Source organism: Molossus molossus, unplaced genomic scaffold, assembly GCF_014108415.1.
Source record: "Molossus molossus isolate mMolMol1 unplaced genomic scaffold, mMolMol1.p scaffold_m16_p_4, whole genome shotgun sequence".
Classification (NCBI taxonomy): Eukaryota; Metazoa; Chordata; class Mammalia; order Chiroptera; family Molossidae; genus Molossus; species Molossus molossus.
This window is the reverse complement of record NW_023425377.1, coordinates 95,199,212-95,211,975: the sequence shown is the minus strand read 5'-3', so window position 1 is coordinate 95,211,975 and position 12,764 is coordinate 95,199,212. Positions and strand designations below refer to the sequence as shown.

At 34.7% G+C, this 12,764-nt stretch overlaps 1 protein-coding gene across 2 annotated transcripts in view; it reads left to right on the top strand.

Annotated features, from left to right (window-relative positions):
- PDGFC (platelet derived growth factor C) overlaps positions 1-12,764 on the top strand; it is a 184,333-nt gene that overhangs the window by 127,191 nt on the left and 44,378 nt on the right. For both annotated transcript variants that reach the window (XM_036240299.1, XM_036240300.1), the window contains one exon: positions 3,072-3,252. In XM_036240299.1, the coding sequence (XP_036096192.1) occupies positions 3,072-3,252 (181 nt within the window). The remainder of the gene's footprint in view (positions 1-3,071; positions 3,253-12,764) is intronic.

Below are 12,764 nucleotides of genomic sequence, written 5' to 3'. Positions count from 1 at the left end.
TTTTTTTTTAAAAATCTACCAATGGTTTTCTATTATTTCAGACTTCTATTTTACCAAAAGTTTTGCAATGTCTTGTTTAGTATTCTGAAGTACAATTCATGTAAGCAATCATCTATTTATGTATGCAATGGTTTTAAAAATAAATATAATGTCCCTGGCCAGTGGTTAAAGCATTGGCCCATGCACTGAAGGGTTGTAGGTTTGATTCCTGGTAAAGGGTACATACCTGGGTTGCAGGTTCGATACCCTGGCCCAGTTGGAGTGCATGCAAGAGCCAACCAATCAATGTGTTTCTCTCACATTGATGTTTTTTTCTCTCTCTCTCTTCCCTGCCCAACCCCTCCCTCTCTTCCACTCTCAAAAAAATCAATAAAAATCCATGGAAAGCCCATCGGTGTGGCTCAGTGAATTGAGCATCATCCCATGGACTGAGAGGTCCTGGTTCAATTCCTGGTCAGGGCACATGCCCGGGTTGCAGGCTCAATCTCCAGTGGGGGGCATGCAGGAGGCAGCTGATCAATGTTTCTCTCATATCAATGTTTCTATCTCTCTCTTTCTTCCTCTCTCTAAAAAACAAAAAAAGTCAATAAAAACATATTTTATTTATTTATTTATTTATTTATTTATTTTATTATTTTATTTTTTTTCTCACCCGAGGACATTTTTCCATATTCAGATAGAGTGGGAGGGAGAGGAAGAGATAGAGAGAGAGAAACATCGACGTGAAAGGGACACATCGAGTGGCTGCCTCCCGCACGACCCAACCAGGGCCGGGGACAAACTGCAACCAAGGTACACGCCCTTAGCGGGAACAGAACCTGGGTCTCTCAGGACCGCAGGCTGACCCTATAACCACTGAGCAAAACCAGCCAGGGCTAAAAACATATTTTTTTAAAACATCAATGAAAAATAACCTTGAATGAGGCTTAACAAAAATAAAATAAAATTATATATATGTATACATATATAATGGCCTACAGGCTATAGAAACTGATATAACAACAAAGTAATAATATCAAAATAATGTATTTAAATACATAAATACACATGCACAATTACACTAAAACAACAAAAGGAAGTAGTCACATTGCTGCATCTTTTAAGAAGAATCATTGTGATAATGACAACTATTAATATAGACCAATATGGCCTTGGCTGGGTGACTCCATTGGTTGGAGTGTCATCCTGTACACCAAAAGGTTGTGGGTTCGATTCCAGGTAGGGCACATACCCAGGTTGTAGGGCATGCAGAAGACAACTGATCAATGTTTCTCTTTCACATTGATGTTTCTCTCTTTCATTCTCTCTCCCTTCCTTTCTCTTTCTAGAATCAATCTTAAAAAGCCTTCAGTTGCAGAATAAAATATATATAGAGAGAGACTAGTATGGATATGTTTAATGGTTTTAATTGTAATGCAAATAGTATAAGCAGTGTACCTGTTACTGATGTTTTTGGAATATAGTAACTCTTGGTAAAGTTCCAAAGTATTGAAACTTTCTTTTTATTTGATAGTTGAATCTCTGGAAATTTGGCTTAAACTAAAACCGCAAAACATATTTGTGTTTATATGTAAGATAATATAAGGTTCCAGACTCAGAGCAACAATAACAGAAGCATCATCTACGTGAATGTCCAGTGAACTCCTTCAAAAGCACGGAGGACGTGGGGCAAATGCTGATTTTCAGGACTTTCCATTGTTGAACATCAGTGGACCTTGCCCACTGCATTTCATGTGCCCTCCTCACCTCCAATCACTGAGACACCCTAAAATGCTCATACACATTTCTGAAACATTCTCTAAAAGGGCAATACTGCTCTGGATGATTACCGCTGCTCTAAACCTTCCAAACCGGTTAGCCTTTGTTTAAAAAATTGATTATATCTTTCTTTTATTTTATATATATATAAAATTGTTGACAGTATTACAGATGTCCCACATTTCCCTGCTTTGCCCCACTCTGCCCTACTCTGCCCCCCACCCCCAGACCTTCATCACACTGTGATCTATGTACCTGGGCTGTGCATATAAGTATATAAGTTCTTCGGTTTATTTCTTCTCATTCCCCATCCCTCTGAGATCTATCAGAAAGAAATTGATAATTCATTTCTCATGTTTAAGATTCTGTGTGCAGAGCAATATACGAGAAACGTATGTAAGGACTGATTTCTTTCTTCAAGGATTTAACAGCCTAAGAAAGGAGATGGATTACTTGCATATATATATATATATATATCTAATATTGAAACTACGTTTTTATCAAAGATGGTGATGAGCTGAGAACACCCAGAAAGGTCTCACAGGGAAAGTCCAGTACAAAGTGAGCTTTGAAAGATGTGTTTATAACAGCGATTTTCAACCGGTGTGCCACAAGCATTTTTACAACATGTAGCACCTGACTATTTAGGCAGGGCACTGACCTCCTTTCCCTTGGATTAAAAAAAAGATGACAGCCAAAATAACAATAGCTGTCTGGTGTGAACGAATCAAAATTATACCTATTTTTTTTTGTCAGATTGGCAAAATAATATATTTTTTGGCATGCAGCAGAATTTTAGGAATGCGTTTATGTGTGCCATGAGTTGGAGAAGGTTGAAATCGCTCGTTTATAATGAAGGCTCTGGAGGAACTTGCATCACGGGCGAGTCGGGGAGCCAAGGATCCTGACCGGCATAGACCTGCTGTCAGAAAGTAATGGGCAGTAATAACAGGAATTAAGATTGGAGTAAGGCTGCCATGTCCAAATGGAAATTAAATTGAATAATTCATGAATTGGATGTCAGAGATGGTTGCTCCATACAAAACATTTAAGGTTTGAGATGGCTATTGAGTGAGTTTGGAGTTCATTAATAATAAAATGAGAGGGCTTAGAATAAAAGAGTCATATTTCTTTAGTTGGCATACATTTTCAGTGTTTGGTGTGTTTTTTTTGGAATCTTTGATTATATTTACCCAGTTAAATCTGGGATGAGCTCATAGCTGTGGCTCATAGATTTCCGGCACCCCAGACATACACTGCCAAAATGACAGATCGTGACTCTGTGTTCCTCTTGTCTTCTCTTCTCTCTGCAGGTATGATTTTGTAGAAGTTGAGGACCCCAGTGATGGAACTATATTAGGGCGCTGGTGTGGTTCTGGGACTGTGCCAGGAAAACAGATTTCTAAAGGAAATCAAATCAGGATAAGATTTGTATCAGATGAATATTTCCCTTCTGAACCGGGGTTCTGCATCCACTACAACATTGTCATGCCAGTAAGTACCACCTAGAGATCTACTTCTTTCATTAGGTCAGGTATGTGTTTACTTTTCTCCCCTTTAAGCAGGACAATCAGGCAAAACAAAAACCTTTCTCTAGCTTGATTTTTTTTTTTTCATAAATGTCACTCTAGTTATCACGACTTGAATTTCATCACAATAGATCATTAACCATGTTAAATAGCTTATCAATAAAATAAAATGTTTTGTACAGCTTTTAGAAGATTTTAACAAACCCGTTACCATCCAACTCACTGTGGTATTTCGGTGTTGATGGGAAATTACATAGGGTAGACAGAATTTTATCTCGGAAAAAAGAGAGAAAATTTGTGTATTTATTACTCTTATCACTTAGGGATCACCATCAAAATTTGGATTATAGAAGGTCTTCCTGAATTTTTAAATATAGTCCTGTTAAATAATAAAATTTGATTTCAGTTTTCTAGCATTTTTGTGACCCTTTGTTATATAATCTTTTGCATTTGCTAAATGTTACTTACTTTAAACATGTAAGATTTCAAGTTTACAGTTTCTGATGGTTCTTATTTTTAAATTTATACATATATAAATTTATATATGTATAGAAATTTGTGTGTAAATACAAATTATATGTATGTAAATTTATATATGTATTTCTAGCAAAGCTAGAAAGCCAGCATTATATCACATTAATGCCATTTTAATAAAATTTGTGTCTGTATTGTCTAAAAGTCCATCTCTTATGTGATGTTTTACTTTTTTCCTCCCACTGAGGTGGCATGATACTGTTCTACATCCACCAAAATTTATATTTTAGTTGTGTTGTTTACAAATATATTCATCACATACTTCTTTTATTTTTTCTGGAACAAGGTAAACTTATTATATATATATTTTTTTCAAATCAGTGTTTTAGTAAAATTGATTTTTAAAAGTATTTAGCTCAATTTTTCTATTTATCCTGATTGAATAATTTCTACGGTTTTTGTATCCCCCACCAAAAAATTCTCACTGTAATTTAAGAAATGTATTTATTCTTCTGATTATAATTGTTGCATTTTTAGTTGTATCGTGATTGTTTGTACCCATTATTGTATGTATTCAAATATGTGTATCTATTTGGTGGACTGCAACAGAAATATTGAAAACCCTTTTGTATTTTTATCACATTTTTCATATAATAGTAATACAGAAGTACTTATACAAACAAACATAATGATATCATCTAGTATAATTTTTAAATATGACAATTATAGTGTGGTGATTATGGAGGTGAGGGTGAGGGGGTGAGTGGAGGTGCAAGGGAGGGCATAGAGGGGATAAATAGTGATGAAATAATATAAAAATTGATATCTTTAATGATTTTAGCAAATTAGTAGGTGCATGGGGAACACAAGATGGTATGGGCTACAGGCATTAACATGTAGACTCTTGGATATGAAAACTATGCATAAAGTCCGGCCAGTGTGGCTCGGTGGTTGAGCATCAACCTGTGCACCAAGAGGTTGCTGGTTTGATTCCTGGTCAAGACACATGCCCAGGTGGGCTGGATTCCCATTGGGGCCGGGCATGCAGGAGGCAGCCAATTGATGTTCTCTCTTATTGATGTTTCTATCTCTCCCTCTCCCTTCCTCTCTCTAAAAAATCAATAAAGAAAAAAAACAACAAAAAAAAAACCTATGCATGCAGCCAGGTACCAGTTTATGAAAACTGAGTCAAATCAGAAAATATGGATTCAGTGTTTAGCTTCATATATTGTATTCATATTGAAATGTTAGCAGAGATTTCCCCTTTTGATTGCCCAAACTCAGGTTTTTGGAATATTATTTAAGCAACTGATTAAGAAATTTAGGTATTGCTTAAGATACAGCCAAAAAAAGCAACAATAAAATTCAAACTAAAGTTTGAAAATGGTCATTTATTCATTTACTAACAGTAGAATCATTTATTGTGTGCAATTAGTTGAGGGAGATATCTCTAAAACATATGCTATAATTATATTGTGAATCTTGATCAATATCCTTATATAGATCATTTAAAATATTCATATTTCTATGCCATTAGGAAATACTTTTCCAGTACCTATAGATTTTTCTACCATAGCCTTGTTAATTTTCAAAACTTTTAAAAATATATTTTATTTAAATGTAATAATTTCAATTAGAAAAGTGGTCATAGTAGACAAGAGTTTTTTTAACAAAGACAATATTTGTAGGTAACATTTTAATAATGTAATTGTTTGTTTGAATAAAGCCACTAATAATATGTTTAAAATATTTTCACAGTATCCTGCTTCACAGAATTTATGTGAAGATTTATTAAAATCTGCGATGGCCTTGGGAGCCATCGCTGTGGTTGTAGAGTTCACATTTTCAGTTTGGGTTTTAGTACATCTAATGTCCTTAAATATTTAAATACAAAACAATTAAATTTTACTATAAAACATAATGGTAGGTCTTGTAACACAAAACACGTTTAATTTATCCCAAAAATGTGACAAAAATAAACTTGAAATTAAGATTTTTGTATTTTAAATGAACTATTCTCCTCTTAATATATTCATTTAAATATGTATCAGTAATAATCTATTAGCATGTTACAGAATAAGACATGAAAACTAAAATGTATATATGTTGACACTAAAGGTGGTTCTTTCCTGATTTTATGTCCACATGGGTTATCTGGTATGTAACCCAAGGAGTTTTGTGAATTAAGTAGATATTTAAAGATAAAAACAGTCATTTTATAGTTCCTAGATCAGTTCGAGGCACAACATAGGTTCTCAATAAATGCTGGAATGCTAAGTTGATCATACCGCTCACTCACCCCAGCTTAACTAACAGAAGATTCATGACTGACACTGCTTTTGTCTGTAAGTGTATATCAGATTCATGAGCCGTGAGTTGTGATAAAGAACCATAAGGCTCTGCGGTAAGTACCACCCATCCTTTGAGTAAGAAGAACCCTGCAACCTGGCTTTGACCTGTTACTAGAGATTTATTTTACTGTGATTAACACCAGAAACTGCCTACCTCTGAGAGACTTCAGGTGGAACGTGTATCACTGATGACATCATTAAAATGAAAATTAGTACATTTGTAAATAGTTACTGAAATAGTTAGATAAATTGTAAATATGGACTTTGGTAGGCTGAGAATTGACATTTTCTTAGCAACTATGGAACCCTATTTTGCCCGGCAACTAAGTTGACCTGTGATGGGCTAGACAACATGGAGATATGTGGAGAAAAACATAGGAGACTTTATATTAATGGGCCTTATGCTTAAGAAAACAATAGGCTTTAGACTGGAAGAAACCAGAGAACATGATAGTAGGATCCTACATTGCCTAGTAAGTGTGATTTGGTGGTTTTAATTTGCCAGAAAGCTTTTGATACATAAAATTTACAATCTCACAAGCTTTCACTCTTTGGGGTTTAAATTCACTTTGCAATTTATCTGCCATTTTTTCACCTATCCTTTGTCTTGATTGCATAAATCCGTCTCTCCTCCTACACAGCTACAGTCATTCTACACTCAATAACTGCCCACAGAAAGAGGAAGATAACTTAAGCAAAAATTTGAAAAGTGATTTTGCCTTTAAGCCTTGCAGTGTTTTCAGTTATCACTGTATACTGCTAAATGACATCCTTCTCTCCACCTATCCGCCCCCCGCCCCCCACAACCTTATTACTAGCAGGGCAGCAATCCATCAGTCTTATCTATGTATCAATGAATGAAAGTTTGCCTTTTGGGGAAGAGACTTGAAAGTTCTTGTGTCATTTGCTCAGGGGCACGTGCCCCTCCAAGCCCATTCCCTCCACCCATCATCCCTCATCTTTTTTTTTTGCCAAGGCTGAACTTAATACTTAGCACACCCAGTTCCCTGGAGACAATGGTATCAATGCAAACCCGCCATGGCAAAATAGGACCTTAGGGGCCACTGGCCACAAAGTTTCTTATCTTTGTAATGATAAAAATGATATTAACCACAAGTCTTTAGTGGACCATTAATTTCCTACTTTTAGGTTTGTCATCGAATGCCTAGTACGTTGCCGGACGTTGCAGCTGCTCATAATCTCACAGACATTCAGCTGTTTTTTCTTGGCGTTGTCTAAACCCAAGCGGAGCTGCACTAACTTCTCATTTACTGTGTTAGGTGTGTTGCTGTTGCGCAATCGTGATGATGCATAAACTAGAAAACGAAGAATCACTCCTTGTCCTGATGCATTAGGCAGGGTTACTAAGAACACAATCTTACCCTAACTTAAAGAACTAAACTGTTTTTGTTGTTGTTGTTGTTTGTTTATTTGTTTTGTTTTGTTTTGATGAGGAATGGAACATCCAGATATCAGGCTACTTAAAGAAATTAGTGCATACTGATGACATTATAACTATTAATGTGCATCATCATCTTTACCTGCTTTAAATAATTAACTCAGTGAATATTTTACATGTATTCATCCACAGAAAAAAACTTTTGAGTTTAGTCACTTTTTTTTTTTTCTGGGATAATTATGGAGAAAATTGATTTTGATATTTCTTGTATTTTACAAGTAAGGAAGATAACTTTGTAGCCTTCTTGGGGAGCATAAATGGATATTTGATTCTAGTCAACCTTTAAGGCTCTGTGGTTCTGATTACCATACATGAGTTAAAATTCTCAGAAACAGTTTTTGCCACATATGTTGCCACTAAAAATTATGTTCACCTTCTTAAAATGATTTACTCACTTTTTTTCCCTTTACTAATGAATGAGAGATAACATATAGATACAGGATTACTTATTATTTTGAAAAAAGTGCTGCTGATCTTATATTGATTATACACTTTATGTATAGATATACCTTCCTCTGTAATGTCATAATTTCAGGATCATTTCCTTGTACCTTTGAATAGGACATAAATAAAAAGTATCCTTCAATTTTACTATTTTAGTTGGATATTATAGGCTAAGTTTTATTTTAGAAGAAACTTTAACATAAGATGGCTACATGAAATTATAGCTAGTTTTCTGTAGCTTAAAAAATAGTGCTAGATTTACTACATACATGAAACATTTTAGCATTTTAATGATATTTTCAAGAATTACTTATTGAAATAGATATCTATATTCTCCAGTCATGCCCCATTAATGAAAAAGAAATCCATGTAAATTGGTACCAAATGATATATACTAAGCTTTTATGATTGTGCATAAGGAGTTAAAAATGTCTTTGATTTTTTTTTTCTTCATGCTAAAAGAGAAAGAGGGAGGGGGGAAAAAGGCCTGGTAGATTAGCAGTAAGAGATTGTTTGGGAAGAAATGAAGCAAAACTGAAATAAAACAGTGCAAGCTTGTTTCTGTTTGCAGGCCACACACAGTGAGAGCCCAGCAGATTGCTTAGAAAGAAAAGAAAATTTCTTGTTTAATTTTGGAGTAATTTATAATAGATTATGTATGTTTTACTCTGTGTACTGTAGTGTAAGCACCATTATTTAAGAATGTTAAGAAACCTACAAAGGCTGCAAAAGTAATATTTTTTTTTCTTCTAATATCAAAACACCTTATTAAAAGTTTTATTTTTTTCAAAAAGTCTCAGCCTTAATATAAAAAATATTGCATATATTTTGTCAAAAAGTTAATTCAAAAAGTGATGCCTATTTTTAAAATAAAATGTACATATCTAATTCTGAATATTTTAGTAGTTTTATTATTTGTATATAGAACTATTCTTAAGTATAATATTACTTGTAATTATATATCTTTTTAAATGGTTATACAATTTGAGGATTTCCTGTTTCTCCTCCCAACTTGGTTAACTTTCCAAGGATGATTAAACTACCACCAATTTCTTTTAAAATGCATTTATTGACTATTATATTTGAAAGAGATTTAATCTAAGTCCTCTGATCGAAAGTAATACATAATATTTTTAACAATTTATTTACTATTATTTTCCATTTAGTGAATGGATCGGTTTAGATTAAGTGCAATAGATGTTATAGCTACTATACCAATTGACTCTATATATTTTTATCTTTTCTTTATTACCCGAAAAGGGGACAGTAGGGTAATGAGTGAACTGAAGACTAACAACAATCCATTGAAATTCATTTTTAAAAAATTGTTTCCAAATTTGTTCTATTGTTTTTATAATTTTACTCATTTTTTTAAAAATATGTTATCATCCATGACATTTGATTGGGTATCACATATTTTTAATTCTTGTTAGTAAAATTATTTCTATATTAATCTGAAAAGAGATGAAATGATACTAGAGAATGCTATGTAAGTATCATAGCTACTTTATAACCCCAAGTATGTGTTTTCCTTAATTGTGACTTTGTAAATGACTTGTTCAGAGTTCAGTCAGTGCCCAGGCCTTGTGCCCTGTAGAGAGGTGTATGGTTTCTGTGGGGGAGCTGACAGGGACACTGGATGCCTGAGGTGTCATTAAGGAATGCATGACTGATTGCCAAAGTAGTTATTAATTATGCAGGATACAGAGAACAAAGCAGCTCAGTGAATACAGAAGTTGGGGGGAGAAAGGAGGAGGGACATATTTTTTCCATCCCTTCTAGCGTTTGCCAGATTATTTTACTGTTAATATCACGTGAAGAAAACTCTTAACTAAAGGCCAAATTTGCTTTTATGTTCAGCTTAAAAAAAATTCCCACTAATGCTCACACAAGGCATCAAATTTATTGGTTTATTTTCTTAGAGGGAAAAAAATGTGGCATGTCTGAAATAAAAATACCAAGAGCAATATTAAAACACTACTCCCGTGGTGGGGGGGGTGGGGGGGGGATCAGTGTCAAAATGTACTCAAGGTTTTAAAAAGTATTGTAAATCTTCATAACAAATTACACTGCATTGCTATATTAGTATACTAATCTGATATTAGCTAATGAAAATTCAGGTGTAAACCTTTAAAAATAACTCTTTATTTACCTTAAAAGAGAATTAAGACAAAAATTAGTTCTTAGGAAAGTTTTTGTAGTATTTAGAGAATAGAAGAAATATTTCAAGTACTATATGTCAATACTATAGTCTGAAACACTTTTCAAATGATCAGATTTTTATTAAAATATACAATGTACTTGTATATTTATGCAGTGAGTCTTGAGTTGACATTATTTGATTGCACCAAAGAAATTATTCACTTGCTGCAGAAACAAAACTCTTACTTGGCTAAGAGCTGTTTAATATATTTTTCCGACTAACTTCTAACCTATGGACACATTACTCTCTTTCACGTAAAGTTCATGGTCTCCCTCCCATTTCTCTTGATTCTTTTTGTTCCAGTTAATCCCTGGCTATCTAACAAAGAATTTCCCATGTCATGATTTGTTATTAGAGAGAAAAAAGCAGTTGGTATTACTACAGAAATGGTAAAAGGTAGACAGACCATTTTTAGTTGATATACACCTACGTTGTAAATAAGAATTTAAATGAATTGAAAGCTTGACGTTTGATTTATTTATATTTTCTATCTAAATCCACAAAGATTCAAAACCTTAGAGGTAATATGGCAACCTAAAACCAAGGCAGAGAATTGTTCTCCAGAAGTAAGTTTGTTGCCATTTGAAATGATAAAATCAAACTTTTCTTCAATATCCCCATCCATTTTTGTTGTTGTTAATTCTTTTAACATTTATTGAAGAATATTTAACGAGCCAGTTTGTTGTGAAAAACTTCCAAGACATATTTGGTGTTGCGGAGTCTCTAATAACTTACCTTGTTTTGGAGAAAAAAAAATACAAACGCATATATAAATACCATCTCTGAGTAAGTGTCTTATAAGTGGTTTGAAAAGATTTTGAGAAGGAAGCGGTGCAATTGTCGAGAGCAGGAGGAGAGCATAACTCTTAGATTAAAGAAAAAACAAGCAATCAAACAAACAAAAGCCATGGGAGTTACCTAGTATACATTTGATATCAAATATATTATAAAAATCTCTCAAGAGCTTATTAAAAATGCATATTATCAGATGTCAGAGATTATGATTCTCTGGGTCTGGAGTAGTGCCCAGTTATCTGCACTTCATCAAACGTTCCTGGAGATGTTGATACAGAACGTTCCTACATTGAATTAGAATTTGCTCTAAACTATAAACTGAGCAAAATGCAGAGAGTTTTACTACAAGATGTTGGGGAAATATTTTTCATATTCAAACAAACATGAATATTTTATGGAACAGATTGGAGACTCTGCGTGCATATTTAACAGCTCACATGCCCATGTGTTCTCTATTTTTCAGGATTGCAAAAAGAGGGACTTTCTCATAGAATCAGATGGATAGATTTCAATTTTTAGTACTTGCATTTATTGTACCGACTTTTCTGAGCTATATATTAAAGCCTATGAATTTTGTCAACTGTCAGTGTCTGTTACCCAGGGAACTGGGAAACGACAATCTGCCTTCTTTTCTAGCTGAGCGCCCAGCTTGTCTGAAAATTCACAGATGGCGCGGCTCCAGCACTAAGGCACAGTTCTAGACTCGGTATCCGTTCATTCTGCCCTGTGATGAGACACTGTCAGCAAAACCAGACAGCTCCAACCATCAGGAAATCTCCTTTCATGCTCCTCACACTCTTTTTTATTACCTGTAATTATAATTTTTTCAGAGTTATAATTGCACGTGGTTTAAAAGGCCATTATTCCTTAGGCCTACAGAAATAGCATTTGCCTCTACTGTTCCCTCCCCAAACTATTTTCCTGCTCCTTGGAGGCAAGCCATTCCCGTTCTGTTCACGGAGTCTTTCAAACTTGACCTCTGTACCTTCCGATAACGTGCTTCTGTTGCTACTTCTCGATTCTTAGGTTTTAAAATGCTGAACTTCACTCACCACACACTCTGGAAGGAGAGGTTTTCACTGTCTCTCTTCCTCCTGTCTCTATCACACCGGTAGACACTGCCCACCACCCCCTCCTCTATTAGACCTCAGTTATGTTAAGACCCAAGTTTATGGTGTACATGATGGTGGCCGTGTGATCACTTTTCACAGCTGAGCCATGACGTGTACTGTGACTGCATTTCCTTTCTTGACTTTTATTTTTTTTATTTGTTTTCCCTAGAGCTGTTTTGTTGTTGTTGTTGTTGGCTTTGCTTTATGTGTTTATCACTGATTCATCCCCATTCCTAGGGTTGTGAGAATTGCTTCTCAATACAGCCAGACTCATTAGGGTTTCTAATAATTTCACCTTCCGGAAGAAATTTCTGGTGAAACAATCTGGTGAACTTTGTGTGGACTGGCTGCCCCTTAGCCCCGAGGCACCGCTGTCATCCACGCCTCTCTGTCTTCCTGAGTGTCAGAGTCTTTATTCCCCGTGCAGTTCCCTTTCATTCAATCCATGTTGGCAGGGTTTGTAGTCTTCCTCTCCCTTCATTTGCTACCTTGTTTGGAGAGAGAGAGTAAAATCCCCATAAACTCACTGAGTGAGACAAAGGAGCATCAGAGATAAAACAATTTTGTGACCTTATATAAATAAAAATACTTGTATTTAACCCTGAAACATCCATGAATACTAGCAAAGTCTAGAATTTG